At 41.0% G+C, this 17,043-nt stretch overlaps 1 protein-coding gene across 16 annotated transcripts in view; it reads left to right on the top strand.

Moving 5' to 3' along the window:
• kcnma1a (potassium large conductance calcium-activated channel, subfamily M, alpha member 1a) overlaps positions 1-17,043 on the top strand; it is a 913,789-nt gene that overhangs the window by 826,038 nt on the left and 70,708 nt on the right. For all 16 annotated transcript variants that reach the window (XM_073025436.1, XM_073025438.1, XM_073025437.1 and 13 more), the window contains one exon: positions 13,065-13,178. In XM_073025436.1, coding sequence (XP_072881537.1) covers positions 13,065-13,178 — 114 coding nt within the window. The remainder of the gene's footprint in view (positions 1-13,064; positions 13,179-17,043) is intronic.

Raw genomic sequence — 17,043 nt, 5'->3', positions numbered from 1 at the left:
GTCCAAGGATAACAGTTCTAATTTCTTAGGGCAATTTGTATAACTAACCATGCTCTTCCCTGGAATCATTTTGCTAACTCCCTTCTGCATGTTCTCCACAGTCTTTCCTTCCGCCAAAAGTTTGGCACCCAGATGTAGGTGCAGTACTCCAATGTACAAGAATGACACGAGAAGTTGCAGATGCTTGGAATATGGAGTAAAAACAAACTGCTGGAGGAACTAAGTGGGTCAAGCAGCATTTGTGGGGGGTGGGGGGGGGCAGAGGGATGGTTGACACTTCAGGTCATGACCTTCCATCTTCCCCCAATATTCTAATTATGGCTGAATCAGAGTTTAAAAGATAAAACCAGTCAGAAGGTCAAGTGGAACTCAGTGCAGTGATTGAAACCACCAGTAGCCACAACTTAAGAGGAAGTTAGATAAGTAAATGAGGGAGAAGGAATTAGAAAATAAAATGGGAGTATGCTTAAGTGAACTGTAAGGACCATCACAGAAATGGGCTGAATGGCTTCTTTCTCTGTTACACATTTAGTGCAGTTGTTCTAGAATGCCTTTTCACTGTTTACTTTCTTGAATCACAAATAAATCGTACCCACCAAAAATCTCATTCATTGTCATCATTAGGTCGCACTGGAATTTGCAGCTGGCGCACGATTTCCCTCCATACCGCTCTGTCCCAACTCTTGTTCACAACATCCCTGGTCTTGTCCAGCTTGGTCCAATCCTTGATGTTGTTCAGCCATGTTGTTCTTTGCCTTCCTCTTCCTTTCTTTCCCTCCACCTTTCCATATAGCAAGTCCGACAAGATGTTATCTCTCCGTGTAACGTGTCCACAATAAGCGACTTCATAATCTTCTCCAGCAGTATCCATGGTCTATCAACTTCAGACAAAACCCTCTCATTTGAGACTTCCTCTACCCAGCTGATCTTCAACATTCGTCGATAGCACCACATTTCTAAAGCATTAATTTGTTTCATGCCATCCTTCTTCAGGGTCCATGTTTCTGATCCATATCTCAGTACTGACCATATGTAACACTCGAGGAAGCGGGTTCTACTTTGGATGTCTACCTTCCGATTGCATTGTAGATCTTTTAGCTTCATGAACTGGGTCTTAGCCATACCTATTCTCCTTCTGATCTCAACTTCATATCTCCCGTCATCTGTCAGACAACTGCCAAGATATTCAAACTTACGCACCTGTTCAATGTCCTGTCCATTCACTTGTAACGACACCATCATGAATGAGTTTTTAGTGTTTGTTTTGCTTACCACCGGTTTTGTTTTCTCAGGGTTGATTTTAAGTCCGTAGTCAAGACTTTTCTCATTCACTTTATTCAGCATAATTTGCAGTTCACATTCGCTGTCAGCTAACAATGCGGTGTCATCCGCATACCTGATGTTATCCACCTTCCAGCCTGTCTCCTGATGGCCACATTCCCAAAAAATCCATTCTCCATACAGCTTTCAAAAATAAAGTAGGAAAACTTGGAGAGAGGAAGCTATTTATATTAACAAATCCCTTACACAAACTCCAATCTTCTCTTGTGCCAGTAGAAGCTGGCTGACTCTTCTCCATTGGCCTTTGGTCCATAAAGACTTTTTGAGGATCTAGAGCTGAATTCAAATTTAAACCCTAATATCCTCAGTCATGATATCAAATTTGCAGATAATTCCAGTGCATTCCTCACTTCCTTCAGACTGTGCTTCCTCTGTGCAAACTGTCCTTGATTCTTGTACAGTCTGATGTGTGGATCACTGTGCTTATGTCCTGTGGGCAGGCGATCATATTGTAGCTTTCAACTTCTGAAGATAAAAGTCCAACCAACAGCTGTCAACCCTTGTCTTTGATGACTCCATTTTTAGTCCCTCTGTGTCTATGCGTATTGAAATCTCTGATCTCAGATCGAAATCCTATGCCAAGAATCTGCACTAAGGAGCTTTTTCATTCTTTTATTTCGTTTTATTTTTCACTTTTTGAACTCTGAGCTCTCTGTAAAGTTTCAGTCCATTGATGATCAACTGTTAGTGTGTGAAAGAGAGAGAGAAAGAGTTAAGGGCTCACATCGTGATCAGGAGAAGGTGCACAGAAGCTCAAAAGCAATGTGGAGTTTATTGTCATATGCACAAGTGCACTGAAAAACTTACTTGCAGCTGCATCACACGTACATTTACAAGCAAGAACACAAAAGGTACAATGTCTCTTTTTGTGCAAAATGATCAAAGTTGAAAGAGAGATAAAGATTGGCTTTATTTGTCACATATTCATTGAAACATATAGTGAAATGTGTCCTTTGCATCATATCAAATCAACAAAGATTGTGCTGGGCAGCCCGCCAGTGTCGCTACGTTTCCTGCACCAGCATAGCATATTCACAACTCACTAACCTTAAGCCGTGCATCTTTTTGGAACATGGGAGGAACTGAAGAACCCAAAGGAATCCCACGCAGTCACGGGGAAAACATACTAACACTTCACAGGCCACAATGGGAATTGAACCCAACTCTTTCAGCTGGTGTTGTAAAGTGTTGCGCCAACTGTGCTGCTATTCTGAAGTGATTAAGGTTTCACCAGTTGACTCAAGAACTGAATTGTTGAAGGAAAGCAGCTGTCCTTTACTGTTGCAACTTGCTTAGAGGAACAAATCCATGATTCGCATCCAGAAGCCTGCACACAGGCCCCACACCAGGCTCCATAAATGTAGATTATTTATCATCTTCGTGATTGTGGGGAGGTTTTAGCCTTCCAATCCTCTCCTTGGGAAATCAGCATTTGTGCTGAGTCATCTTAATTCATAAGGTCTCTTGTTCAGCCTTCCTGGTCTTATTCCTGCGATGATACTGATATACTGACTCATTGCTTCTCTTGACTTACCACTATTCTGACCTCCATGGTCGTCTCACTCTGTTCACTCCAAGTCCCCTCATCATCATCCTTCTCTTTAGATTCTTGTGAGTTCAATTTCAGGTGGGAAAATACTGGCAAAAGCACAATATATTCCTATAGAAATTGTGAGGTTCACTGGGTGCATGCCGAATTTTCTGAGCCTTCTGAAGAAGTAGACCATAACATCATGTGACATAGGAGCAGAATTAGGCTACTTGGCCCATTGAGGCTACTTTGCCATTCAACCATGACTGACTTATTTTCCCTCTCAGTCCTATTCTCTTGTCTTCTTCCTGTAACCTTTGACACCCTCACTAATCAAGATCCTATCAACTTCCATTTTAAGTATACCCAATGACTTGGCATCCAATTCTACAGATTTACCACACTCTGGCTAAAGAATTTCCTCTTCATCTCTGTTCTAAAGGGATGTCATTCTGTTCTGAATAGAATGTCCCAGAGGTAGAGGCATTGGCATACTTTATTGACCATGGTATCAGCGTAGCTGGACTCAGACGGACTATTAATAATGTTTATACCCAGGAGCCTGAAGTTCTCAATCTTCTCCATCTCAGCACTATTGATACCTACTGGAATATGTAATCCACCCTACTTCCCAAAATCATTCAACAGCTCTGTTGTTCTGCTGACATTCAGGGGAATGTTGCCTGAACACTATCCCATCAATCTCTTCCTCCTTCCTGTACTCTGTCTCACCACTATTTGAGATATTGCCATTGGTGTCATCTGAAAACTTGTAGCTGGAGTTGCAGACTGCAGTGGAGGCCAAGTCCATGCGTATATTTAAGACGGAGGTTGATCGTTTCCTGATCAGTCAGGGCATCAAAGGATATGGCGAGAAGGCAGGTATATGGGGTTGAGTGGGATCCGGGATCAGCCATGATGGAATGGCAGAGCAGACTTGATGGCCTAATCTGCTCCTATGTCTTATGGTCTTAGAGCAGAATCTGGCCACCCAGTTGTGAGTGCCTAGGGAGTAAGCCAGGGGACTGAGGACATAGCCTTGTAGGGATCAGCGTTGAGGATAATTGTGCCGGTGATGTTGCTGCCTTTCCTTATTGACTGCGGCCTACCAACAGCACAGAAGTTGCAAAGGGCAAGGCTGATTCCAAGACCTCGAAGTTTGGAGATGAGTTTACTTGGAATTATGATATTGACGGCAGTGCTGTAATCAATAACTGTGAGTTTGCTGCAGGTGTCTTTATCATAGGTGGTCATTTGTCATCCCCAAAATATGGGTAATGGAAGATCTTAATGATGATATTGGTACTGAATGCTAAGAGTGGGTGACACGAAGAAAATGCTGGCGGAACTCAGCAGGCTAGGCAGCATCTATGGGAAAAAGAGTCTCAGGCCGAGACTCTTCATCAGGACTGGAAAAAAGGATGAGAAGTAGGTGATTAGCTTCTCTCGTGTTGGAAGATATCATTGCCTGGCACTTTTGTGGCATGAATGTTACTTGCCATTTATCAGACTATGCTGAATGTTACCTGGGTCTTGTTGCATGTTGGTGTTGTGACTCACTAAGCCTTAGAGAAAAGGAGGCTGTAAGAGCTCTTTATTCAACATGACAAGCAAGCCTTCTCCAGGAGACAGTGTCAGTTAAACTTAAAGTGCACTGTTTTTATACTCTTAAGAACAAAGATAAAAGCAGGTGATTCAATATAATTTCAATATTCGGCATAATATTGTGTATTCCAATATTTTGAGTCCAACAGATGGTTCCAGTGAATTACATATTTACAATGGAAGCACAGTATAACTGATGAGACATCTCTGGATGTTCAAGTAGCTTTGCTGGGGCCAAGTAATTGGCAGGGATGGTCAAAAAGCTGGGAGAGGCAACATTTAAAATAAATTTGACAGGGAGTGGAGAGGAAAGGTTTAGGGGGATATTAGCCAAGTGCAGGCAAATGGGACCAGCTCAAGCGGGCACCTTGGTAGGGATGCACAAGTTTGGCAAAGGTCCTGTTTCTATGCTGTATGAACATACCCACTTTTGATCTATGGTGAAAGGGAGATTATAGATAATGCACTTAGGTGGCTGAGCATAGAACACTGTGTGTGAGGAACTCTGCAATGGTGCCCTGGGACTAGAATGATCGCCCTCCAACAACTGCAGCCACGCTTCTCTTGTAGGAAATTTGACACCAGTCAGAATTAGGTTTAATATTGATGTTGTATACTGTATACGAGGGGTGATTGATAAGTTCATGGCCTAAGTTAAAAGGAGTCAATTGTAGAAAACTTAACACATTTGTTTTTCAACATAGTCCCCTCTTACATTTACACACTTAGTCCAGCGGTCGTAGAGCATATGGATCTTGGACCTCCAGAAAGTGTCTACAGCAGGGGTGATTGATAAGTTCGTGGCCTAAGGTAGAAGGAGATGAGTTGTACAGCTCTTGTTATATACATATGTAGTTCATCTCTTTGAGTGATTATGCAGAAAGTTTGAAGTTAATAACTCATCCCCTTGTACCTTTGGCCACGAACCTATCGATCACCCCTGATGAGTTATTAACTTCAAACTTTCTGCATAATCACTCAGAGGTGACCTGCATGTGCATGTAATGAGAGCTGTATAACTCATCTCCTTCTACCTTAGGCCACAAACTTATCAATCACTCCTTGTAATATAATTTGTTTCGTGACAACAGTACAGTGCAATACTATAAATTACAATAAGAAATATATTAAAAATCAAATTAAATAATTAGTGCCAAAAGAGAACAAAAATAGTGAGGTAGTTCAGGTGTTGGTTCATGGACCATTCAGAAATCTGATGGTAGAGAAGCTGTTCATAAAACATTGAGTGTGTGTCTTCAGATTGCTGTATCTTCTCCTTGCCGGTAACAATGAGAAGATTGCATGTCCTGGGTGATGAGGGTCCTTACAGATGCATGCTGCCTTTTTGAGCCATTGCCTTTTGAAAATGCCCTCATGATGGGGAAGCTAGTGCCCATGACCACATCGGTTTCCTCTGGTTGTTCCAATTTCCTCCCACATTCCAAAAATGTGTTGATGAGTAAGTTGTGGGCATGTATTGCTAGTGTCCGAAGCATGCCAACACTCACGGGCTGCCCCCAGCACATCACATCCTAGGAGTTTGTTGGTCCTTGACAAAAGCAATGCACTCACTGTATGTTTCAATGCTTAAATATACATATATATAGGAAAAATAAAGCTGATCTTTATCTTTACATGCGGTCAGGTCTCACAGCCTTCGCTATATTGAGTGCTGTCATCTGCTTCTTGATGTTGCGTAGAATTAGTCCAATTGGCCAATTAGTTTAGATCTGAGATGGATCATCTAGTCCAACTTCTGTTGGAACATAAACACAGAGATTCTGCAAATGGTACAAATCTTGAGCATCGGACACAAAATACTGGAGGAACTGAGCAAGTCAGGGACCATCTGACTTATTCTGGCAGAATAAACAGACCCATCATCACGACTGGAAAAGAAGATGGCAGAAGCCAGATTCCACACTATATTCTGCCAGAAAATACACTCAGTGACTGCTTTATTATTTGAGCACACAGCATGTTGAATCTTGAACTGCAGTAGAAGACCATGAACTCTGGCTGCTATATTATGTAGAGAGGCATCTAATAAAGTGGCTATTGTGTGTAAATTAAAGGAACCAAAAGGGGAACTTAGTGGAGATCTGAGAGGGAAGATGTTGCAGTGCTACTGGGAAATAAATCATGGAATGGGACCAATGAGATTGCACTGGGAAAATTGTTTTGGTCAAATGGCCCCTCCTGTCTTGTAATCAGTGTCAAGAGTTTGAAGATTCAACCATTTTGCAGTGTCAAGAGTTTGAAGTTCAATGGTTTGAAGAGTCAACCATTTTGCAGTCACATATCATCCTTCATTGATGTCAATGAACAAGCTCAGTAATGGCTTTTGCTTTAAATTCCAGATAATTAATCTGAGTTTAAATTCCACAGATACCATAGTCGGTATTGAATTTGGGTGTCTGGACTGTTAGTGAAGGCCTCTTTCTGGGTGCAGGTCAATGGAACCAGGTAGCATAATATTTTGGAACAGACAAGAAAGACCATCGGACCTGTTTCTGTGCTGTAGTGTTCTATGAATCCATGGGTATGACTTTGGTTTACTAGTCTGATCATTTAAACGCCGTGCCACCAGTATCCCTTCTTGCAAAATGATTGTTATCGCATCTTGCCTCCCAGATAAAACAATATTCTATTGCAAAGCACAACAATATTCTGTTGCAACACAACATTATAGGAGCAAAATTGTGGATATACTGAGAAAGGACCGAGAAATTGAAAATATAGAGAAGATGCCACAGACAGAATCATGGAAGAGGGGTGAGAAATGAACTTGGCTGCAGAAGATAACACGTAGGAAATGACCCGATCCTATCAAAATATTCAGACACATAACTTTTAAGAGTATCCCACTAGTAACAATGATGATTGTTGAATTAAATATTATTCACATATGTTAAAAATAAAATCATTCCTACTTCTATTACAACCTAGATCTTCAGTTTGGATTTTGCCAAAAGTCAGATGAAGACTAATAATGAAAAATCTGCTGCAGTTATTCCAAACATGTTGTTACAACTCATGAACTTTAATTACCATGGATACAAACTTTGAATCATTAGCATTTTTGACACAGAATGAATAGAATATTGATATAATTGTGTGTAGAGTTGAAAAGATACAATTCTTTCACTGGCATGTATAATTATACACTGTACAACACACTGAACTGTATGGCAGTGTTTTAATATCTGTTTCATAATAATGCTGTTATAGGGCAGGTGAATAGCCCATGCTGAGATACCGGCCTTAGCCAGCGTTGAGCATGCTTTGTGCCTTAATATCATATTCTAATGCTGGAAATGATTCCTTCTTCAAGCTCATTCATTACTGAAACTTGCAAGTGAGAGAAGCCTTCTGTGAGGGAGCTGACAAGAAAGGTGATGGAAATCTTTTCAAAAGTAATCAAGATGTCACAAGATGAGAGTATATTAGCACCAATGTCATAGACTAACAAGAGAATCCCAATAGGTTCCAAGCCTAATTTTAAATTGATGGCTATCTTTTTTTTATTTTTAACTAGTATATACTGATAGTGGTGGCTTGGAGGTGAAGGGTTTGGCCATTTTCTGAGTCTGGGGGAATTGGGAATTCTGGAGAAAACACTTTTCCCAGTGACTAAAAGGTAGGCGTGTCTTCAATCCCAAATAAAGAGCAGTTGTGTCTATGCGGAGACACAAGAGACTGCAGATGCTGAAATGGAGCAGCAAGCAACTTGCAATCTGTGGGAGGGAAAGCATCATCGATGTCTTGGGGCGAAACCCTACATCGGAGCCCAAAACATCCGTGCTTCCTTTCCTCTCACAGATGCTGCTCAAACCACTGAGTTCTTCCAGAAGGTACAAGTTGAACTTTTTGTCGTCTCCACAATCACATGTATGCACAGATGCAATAAAATCTTGCTTAAAGGAGTGGTTCACCCCGAGACCCTATGGGTTTCCTCTGGGTACTCCAGTTTCCACCCACATTCCAAAAGATGTCAGTGAGTTACAGACATGCCACATTGGCTCAGGAAGTGTGGCAACACTTGGGGGTTGATTTCATTTGATGCACTGTATATCTCAATGTAGCTGTGACAAGTAAAGCTAATCGTTATCTAAAAATAAAGTGTCAACATGCTGAAGCTATGACACAGAGACTACATGGGTACTAGTCAGTGAAAATGTGCAAACAACTAGGAATAGACAGAAATGAGCATCATCATAACCAATGATCAGACCAAAGCTCTGGCGATCCACCATACACAGTCATGTTAGATAAGTGGAGACGGGAGAGGTGTTGGGACTAAGGGAGGCTCACCACGTTAAAGAAAGGGCTGAAGATTCCTAGCTAGTCAGTGGCCACTTTATTAGGTGCCTCCTGTACCTGTTTGTTCATGGTCTTTTGCTGCTGTAACCCATCCACTTCAATGTGTTGTATGTTCAGTGATGCTCTTCTGCACACCACTGTTGTAACCCATGGTAATCTGAGTTACTGTCGCCTTCCTCTCAGCTAGAACCTATCTGGCCATTTGCCTCTGACCTCTCTCATTAAGAAAGCATAGTCTATAGAACTGCTGCTCATAGGATGTTTTTTATACCATTCTCTGTGAACTCTAGGCACTGTTGTGCATAAAAATCACAGGAGATCCTTGTTTCTGAAACACGCAAATCAACCCAACTGGCAGACAACCTGCAATCTACCTCACAGGTAGATAGGATAGTTAATAAAGCTTATGGAGTGTTAGCTTTCATAAGTCGAGGGATGGAGTTTAAGAGTCGCGAGGTAATGATGCAGCTCTATAAAACTCTGGTTAGGCCACACTTGGAGTACTGTGTCCAGTTCTGGTTGCCTCACTATAGGAAGGATGTGGAAGCATTGGAAAGTGTACAGAGGAGATTTACCAGGATGCTGCCTAGTTTAGAGAGTATGCATTATGATCAGAGATTAAGGGAGCTAGGGCTTTACTCTTTGGAGAGGAGGATGAGAAGAGATATGATAGAGGTATACAAGATATTAAGAGGAATAGATAGAGTGAACAGGCAGCGCCTCTTCCCCAGGGTACCGCTGCTCAATACAAGAGGACATGGCTTTAAGGCAAGGGGTGGGAAGTTCAAGGGGGATATTAGAGGAAGGTTTTTTACTCAGAGAGTGGTTGGTGTGTGGAATGCACTGCCTGAGTCAATGGTGGAGGCAGATTCACTAGTGAAATTTAAGAGACTACTAGACAGGTATATGGGGAAATTTAAGGTGGGGGGCTATATGGGAGGCAGGGTTTAAGGGTCGGCACAACATTGTGGGCCGAATGGCCTGTACTGCGCTGTACTATTCTATGTTCTATGTTCTATAAAAACAATCATTCTACGGTCAAAGTCACTTAGATCACACTTCTTCCCCATTCTAATGTTTGGTCTGAACAAACTGAACCTCTTGACCAAGCCTGTATGCTTTTATCCACTGAGTTGCTGCCACATGATTGGCTGATTAGATACTTGCATTAATGAGCAGGTGTACCTGATAATGTTGCCACTGAGTAGCTAACAGTCTCAAACAACTGGGGAGTTCTAAAGAGATTGAAATGCATATATCAATCTCTTCCTCTTAAATTAATGTTGGCATATTATTACTTTTGTGTTTACACTGTGACACCGAGGGTGACCAGGAGACTGACTTGCAAGTTCCGGATTAGTCACTGCTGCTTGGTTTGTCATCTCTGAAATTAAAACGCGTCCACTGAGAAGAGCAATCCTTTGCATCCTTTACTCAGATCGCCCCCTGCACTTTTTATGTGCGGAACTACTTAAACATCAAATGCTGAAACAACCGGTGGTGCAGTTATTACTGCAGCTGCTCGGGGGACCTATTCAGATGCTTCATTTATTGGAGCTTAATAGATAAAAAAGCCAAATTGGATCTCCTGATAGAAGCCTAATCAAGTTATAATCTGCATAATTTTCGCATAAACTTTGGTTTGAAATTTGCATAATTTATGTTGCAGCAGATACTAATGTGATATTAAAAAGTATTTAATCCAGTCATTGAGTTTTATTTATCTTGTTGACTGGTTGGCTCTCCAGCCTTCAATTGTTTTAATTCAGTTATCTGGTGAGCATCACTGAAAGATCACTTTCTTAAAATATCTTGCTCAGTGACTTCATCTGCGTCCTCCATAAAACTGTCCCCAGTCACAAGAGACACGCTGTCAGTTCCCCTTTTCATTATTTCCATATTAGTTCCCATGCATGGCCGCAGTAACTAACAATCTCAAACAACTAGGGACTTCTAAAGCCTGAATAGTGTGTTATATAGAATGTCAGCATCTTGTAGAGGAATCCTTTGGGCTGGGGAATTAAATGCAATAAATGCTTTGACTTTTTGCAGAGGGGACTAAACAAAGATGACCTAAGCACCGGCCTTTGTACGATCACTCTCCTTACTCTCCAGCCTCACTAAATACATGTTTCTTGCGCATCACGGTTATTCTGTCTTATTTTAATGCTGCCAAGGCCATGCTTTGGAATGTCAGGATTGACTTGACGCAGTAATGCTGTGTAGTAATTCCTGTACGTGCATTAAGTGTTCATTGAGTCCTCATTTTCCCAAAGGTTCCAAAGTTCCTCCATTAATCCAACATGAGTCTGCCACTGTTCAGAATTCAAAGTTAATTTTCATTTCATTGAACAGTAAACATCCAAACAACATGTGGTGAGGAATAAGCGAAGGCAATGGCATAAAATTCCAATATGCTTCGGCATTCAACTCCACGTTTTAAAAAGAAGTTCAATGTATTCTCATTTAATGCTTTTAAATAATTTTGTACCCAGGTATTTGACCTCCTCATTCACTCAGTCACCCTTTTATGTAAGATATAGGTAATTTATATAAATTGAGTTTGGCAAGGTTCACAGAGCCTGGAGCATATAAAGAACTAAACGACAGTCAAGAAATTTGCATGCAAATAATAAAGACCCTTGTTTCCCTTTTGTTAACAGCTGAATGACACATTACCAACAGTTCTTCAACAGAAACTGTTAGCACAAGTTAACTTGGGGGGAGAAACAAGAATTGCCTGGGATAAATGCAATGCTTTGATTGCCTGAACTGATCCTGATCATCTCTGCAGTCATCAACCATTAAGCCTTATCCTTGATTTTCCAGTGCATGTGACTCTTCATTTAAACTAAGGCTTTCTAAAAAAATATATAAAATGTGTATATATTTCCATTTGAAAGACATAATTTCAGAGAGTTTGCTTAAAAAGGTCAATTGGAAGAATGTGATTTTGTTTAAAAACTTTAAGATCAGTATGCTTTAAAGAAAAGATAACAATTCTAAAAGCCAACAGCCAGGGTTTTATTGTGTCAGCATTAACTAATGGCCTCAAGCCCTCTCTAAAAGAACCTGAAGTCTATGTATTATGCATACTGCATTACTGGCTTTAGGTGTTGACTTGTGAACATGGAAAATGAAAAATGTCAAGGTCTATGACTTCAAAAGAAATGGCATGTTTGTGGGTTTTTAGGACGTTGAATGTTAACATTTCTGATAAAAAGGATTTTATGTTCACTGTGTAGTAGTAAAATGGAGAACACGTAAAATTAATATCAGCAACATGACGTGAAACCTGTAAATGCTAAATAGGGATCAAATGACCTTTATTGATTAAATTATTTCGGGTTACTGCTAGTGGGCTTGTCAGTTTGGTAAAACATTAATGCAGGCACCAAAATGAAAATGAATTTGGAAGAAAAGCTTACAGGATGGAGTTTCTGATCTAAAAAAGATTAGAAAGGAGGGAAGGAACTGGATTTAAGAGAAGCCTCAGGAGTTGCTCTTCAGTGTGCCTCGCATTTCCAAATTGAGGACTGTCTGATCAGTTGAAGCTCATCACTTCAATTAGAATTCTTAACCATTTTTTGGGGTGTTTGGCTTTAAAGCACGTCACTTCTCTGAACTGAAGATGTTGGCAGCTTCCTTTGTACTGCAGCCCCTTGCTATATCACTCCCTTCAGGAACCATGCGAAAAGCATGTTTCTGTAGAGGGGCTGGAGTTTGGATATACTTTATTTATCAGCAACATATGTTGCATCAAGAACTGTGGTGCATCAGAGAGCTTTATAATGAGGGCTTACGACAGCACTTTTTAGTATTTCCATTTCAAGCTGATCTTTTTGTGTATTTTGTAGAAATAAAAAGTTACAGTCTGCCAGCCCAGCGCGTGTATTCATTAGCAAGAAAATACTACTGAGCATTTGGTCCTATGATAGGTCTCAATGATTGGCGATTATTTGCACCAACAAGGAGACTATACCATGGGAGTCACCCACATAGACATGCTATGTTGGCGCTGGAATGTACAACCTGCACCTTCCACTGGCACATCCTTAAGTTGAATTAGTTGTTGTTGCAAACAATGCATATCACTGTGTGTTTCGGTGTACGTGCGATAAATAAATAAATAGATAACTGGAATGATGTACCGTTGCCTGAGAACCAGCAGTGGGATCATCCAGATCAGCCAAGATCCCATGTTCATCTTGCTGATGAGGAGAGATAGATGGTTGATTTTGTGACTTTTTAAATTCTTTCATAGGATTCACACCTCCGGGGATGGACAGAACATCGCCAGACAACAGTCCCGTCCACGGACTGGTCCGACAGACCTGCATCACCACAGGAGCCAACATCCCAATGATGACTGAGCTAGGTAAGGGCGTGGGTGGGGCTTCTTCCCCTGGATGGGCCGTTCTTTATTACTCCATTATTTGCTAACAGTGCATGGAGCATTTCAGTGTGCATGTGCCAAATTATCCCGTTGGTCTCATGACATATTTGACATTTGCCAACAGCAATCCCAAGTTATGGACTTGAGATTATGCAACTGAGGTTTTCACCCCAGACACAAACGCAAAGTTTGCAGTTGCAAATTGCATTTGGCTTATGCAGAGTTGCAACAACATTGTGCATTTAACCCTTGCAAATGAGAATGGCTATTATTCCTGAGGTGACGTTCCAAGGCTGGTATTTTCATTAATGGTCCTGATTGGTGAAATACCCCACCAAGCATCCATATAATGTGCGAGTCATCGGGAAAGGTAATTATTTTCTTTTAGTATGTAGCTGTTAGTTAGCTAGTAATTCCAACTAAAGGTGCAAAAGGACTTGGCAGTCTTAGTGCTGGGTTCCCTAAATGTTTACGTACGGGTGGAATCAGTAGAAAGGAAGGCAAATGCAATGTTAGCATTCATTTCAAGAGGACTAGAATATGAAATCAAAGATGTAATGCTGAGGCTTTATAAGGCATTGGTCAGACTGCACTTGGGCCATTGTGAGCAGTGTTGGGCTCCTTGTGTAAGAAAGGATGTGCTGGCATTGGGAGGTGTCCAGAGAAGGTTCGCAAGAATGATTCCGGGAACCAAAAGGAGGATGGGTGCATTTGATGGCTCTGAGCACGTACTCACTGGAGTTTAGAAGAATGAGGCCGAGGGATCTCATGGAAACCTATTGAATATCAAAAGACCTATCTTGTGTGGATGTGGAAAGGATGTTTCCTGTTGTGAGAGAGTCTAGGACCAGAGGGCACAGCCTCAGAATACAAGGATGTCTCTTTAGAACAGAGATGAGTATGAATTTCTTTTGCGGAGGGGTGGTGAATCTGTGGAATTGATTGCCATAGATGGCAGTGGAGACCAAGTCATTTGGAGTATTTAAAGTGGAGGGTGATAGATTCTAGATTACTAAGGGTGTCTGAGGTTATGGGGAGAAGGTATGAGAATGGGGTTCAGATGGATAATAAATCAGCCATCATGGAATGATGGAGCAGACTAGATAGGCCAAATGGCTTAAGTCTGCTCCTATGTCTTATGGTCGAATTACATAAAATAAGCAGATAAGTTTGGAGATCAAGTATGTTTGCAGAACGGAGATTTATTACATCTACATTTCCTGGTGATTTTTTTCCAATGTGTACACCAATACAAACTTGAATAGGAGCTGGTTGTTGTTAACTTAATATACTTAGTTCTTGATTTGGAGGTGTTTCCAAGAACCTGAGAGCAATGCATTTGTTAAAAAGCCTTAGAGCTGGGGTTCCCAATCTTTTTTATGCCTGGAGCCTTCCTATTAACTGAGGGGTCCATGGACTCCTTAGAGCATGCTCGATCTGTTCAAAAAGTAGTTGTACACAATGGATTCTTTTATCAATCCAATAGAAAAACAATGATGAAACCTCGAGGATGACAACATGGACATGTTGGATGATGACTGAAACCACACTGACTCCAGCTAAGGGATAAGGACCAGAATTCTGTCCCAGTGTGTTTTTTCATGGGTTGTTGATATAATGTGTGCAGCCTGTTCCAATCTGGCAGATCAGAAGTCCATAGGTAAAGAGCTGACTATTCAGGAAGACTTATGATTTTGTAGTTCACTACTGAGTTTGTAACTAGTTTGGTCAGCGCTGAGTCTCCACCCCTAATGACCTGGAAATAAATGCAGGATATGCTACAGATCATTTAGATCTTAAAGTCCTGGTTCAACCTGTCCCAACTTTCATCTTGCTGTACACCTAAGGTTCCATGGACAACTGTAGCAACTCAGCTGAGATCACAAATGCAGTGTAGCCCAATCAGTGATCCAGAGACTCAATAACATGCCTCAATGGGTCAACGTTCATAAATTAGGTAGAAAGTACAATGCTGGCCACATGTATTCTATACTGTGTTTAAATAGATTTTCTTGGAACTGAGAATAATTAACTTTGGTCAGTGTTACCCCAACACCAATAATTTGTTTCTATATGTTGCAATAGTTCTGGACAAAAAACACTTGGAAAATATCGTTACAGTTGTGTATAATGACATCGTGAGAAGTGACAGGAGCAAGATAGATTGGCTGGTTGAATGGTGTTGCAGCAACAACCTTGTACACAACATCAGTAAGACCAAGGAAATGATGGTGGGCTTCATGATGGGAAAGTTGAGAGAGCACACAGCAGTCACCATTGGGAGATCAGGAGTGGAAAGTGTGAGCATTTTCAAGTTTCTATGTGTCAACATCTCTGAGGATCAAACCAGGGCCTAACATATTGATGCAATCAAAAAGAAGGCATAACAGTGGCTACATTTCATTAGGAGTTTGAGGAGAATTTGGGAAGTTGTAAACTCTGGCATCTTTATTATGGGCTCTAGCCCCCTTGCAGCAACAAGGACACCTTCAAAGGGCAATGTCTCAAAAAAGTTGGATCCATCATTAAGGACCCTCATCTCCCAGGACATGCCTTCTTCTCATTCCTACCATCAAGGAGGCGGCACAGAAGCCTAAAGACACACCCTCAACTTTTCAGGAACAACTTGTTCCTGTCCACCGTCAGATCTCTGAATGGACATCAATATTTTTTCTCTCTTTTTGCACTTCTTATATAATTTTTTGTTTTTATATATACTTTCTGTAATTTATATATTTTATTATGTATTACAATGTACTGCTGCTGCAAAACAACAAATTTCACGACATATGACAGTGTTATTGAATCTGATTCTGATTTGACATAGGAGCAAAATTAGGCCATCAGGTTCATTGAAGCTGATCCGCTATTCCATCATGACTGATATATTATTCCTCTCAACTACGTTCTTCTGTCTTCCCCCCCATAAGCTTTGATGCCGCTTCCAATCAAGAATCTATCAACCTCCACTTTAAATATACCCATTGACTTGGCCTCCACAGTCCTCTGTGGCAATATACAAAATGACATTTCATTCCTTTGTTTTTTCCATAAGTGAGTCACATTACTTCTTGCAACCTGAAGTTTTTTATTGCTGGCACAGCCGCAGTCAAGTGATAGCTCTGGCCAAGGATCAAAGCAAAGCTTCTCCTTGGCATTGAAGCAGCACTCAATAATCCTTGCCATGTACTTCTGATCAGCACTTAAGTGAGGTGAGATCACTAGCAGTAGGGTTTGAAAACACAAAGTAAAGAAATAATCTTAAAAAGGATTCTTAAAAATCCAAATAATAATTACTGTTAGCAGACTAAATATCACATACACTCTGAAGCCACTTTATTAGGTACCTCTTGTTCATGGTCTTCTGCTGCTGTAGCCCATCCTTTTCATGGTTTGATATCTTATGCATTCGGAGATGCTGTTCTGCAAATCACTGTTGTAGTGCCTAGTTGTTTGAGTTACTAGCAACTTCATGTCAGCTTGAACCTGTCTGGACATTCTCCTCTGACCCCTTTCATTAACAAGGAATTTTTGGCCACAGAACTGCCGCTCACTGCTGGTTTTTGTTTTTCACACCGTTGTCTGTAAACTCTGGAGATTGTTATGCATGAAAATCTCAGGAGATCAGCAATTTCTGTGAAACTCAAACTACCCAGCCTGGCACCAAGAATCATTCCAAAGTCAAAGTCATTTAGATCACATTTCTTCCTCATTCTGAGGTTTGGGCTGAACAATAACTGAACCTCATGACCATGCCTGCATGGTTTTAAGCATTGAGTTGCTGTGACATAATTGACTGATTAGATATTAATGTGTAGGTGTACTTGTGCACCTAATAAGGTGGCCA

This window comes from Hemitrygon akajei, chromosome 21 (genome assembly GCF_048418815.1).
Source record: "Hemitrygon akajei chromosome 21, sHemAka1.3, whole genome shotgun sequence".
Classification (NCBI taxonomy): domain Eukaryota; kingdom Metazoa; phylum Chordata; class Chondrichthyes; order Myliobatiformes; family Dasyatidae; genus Hemitrygon; species Hemitrygon akajei.
This window is presented reverse-complemented; position numbering and strand designations above follow the sequence as displayed.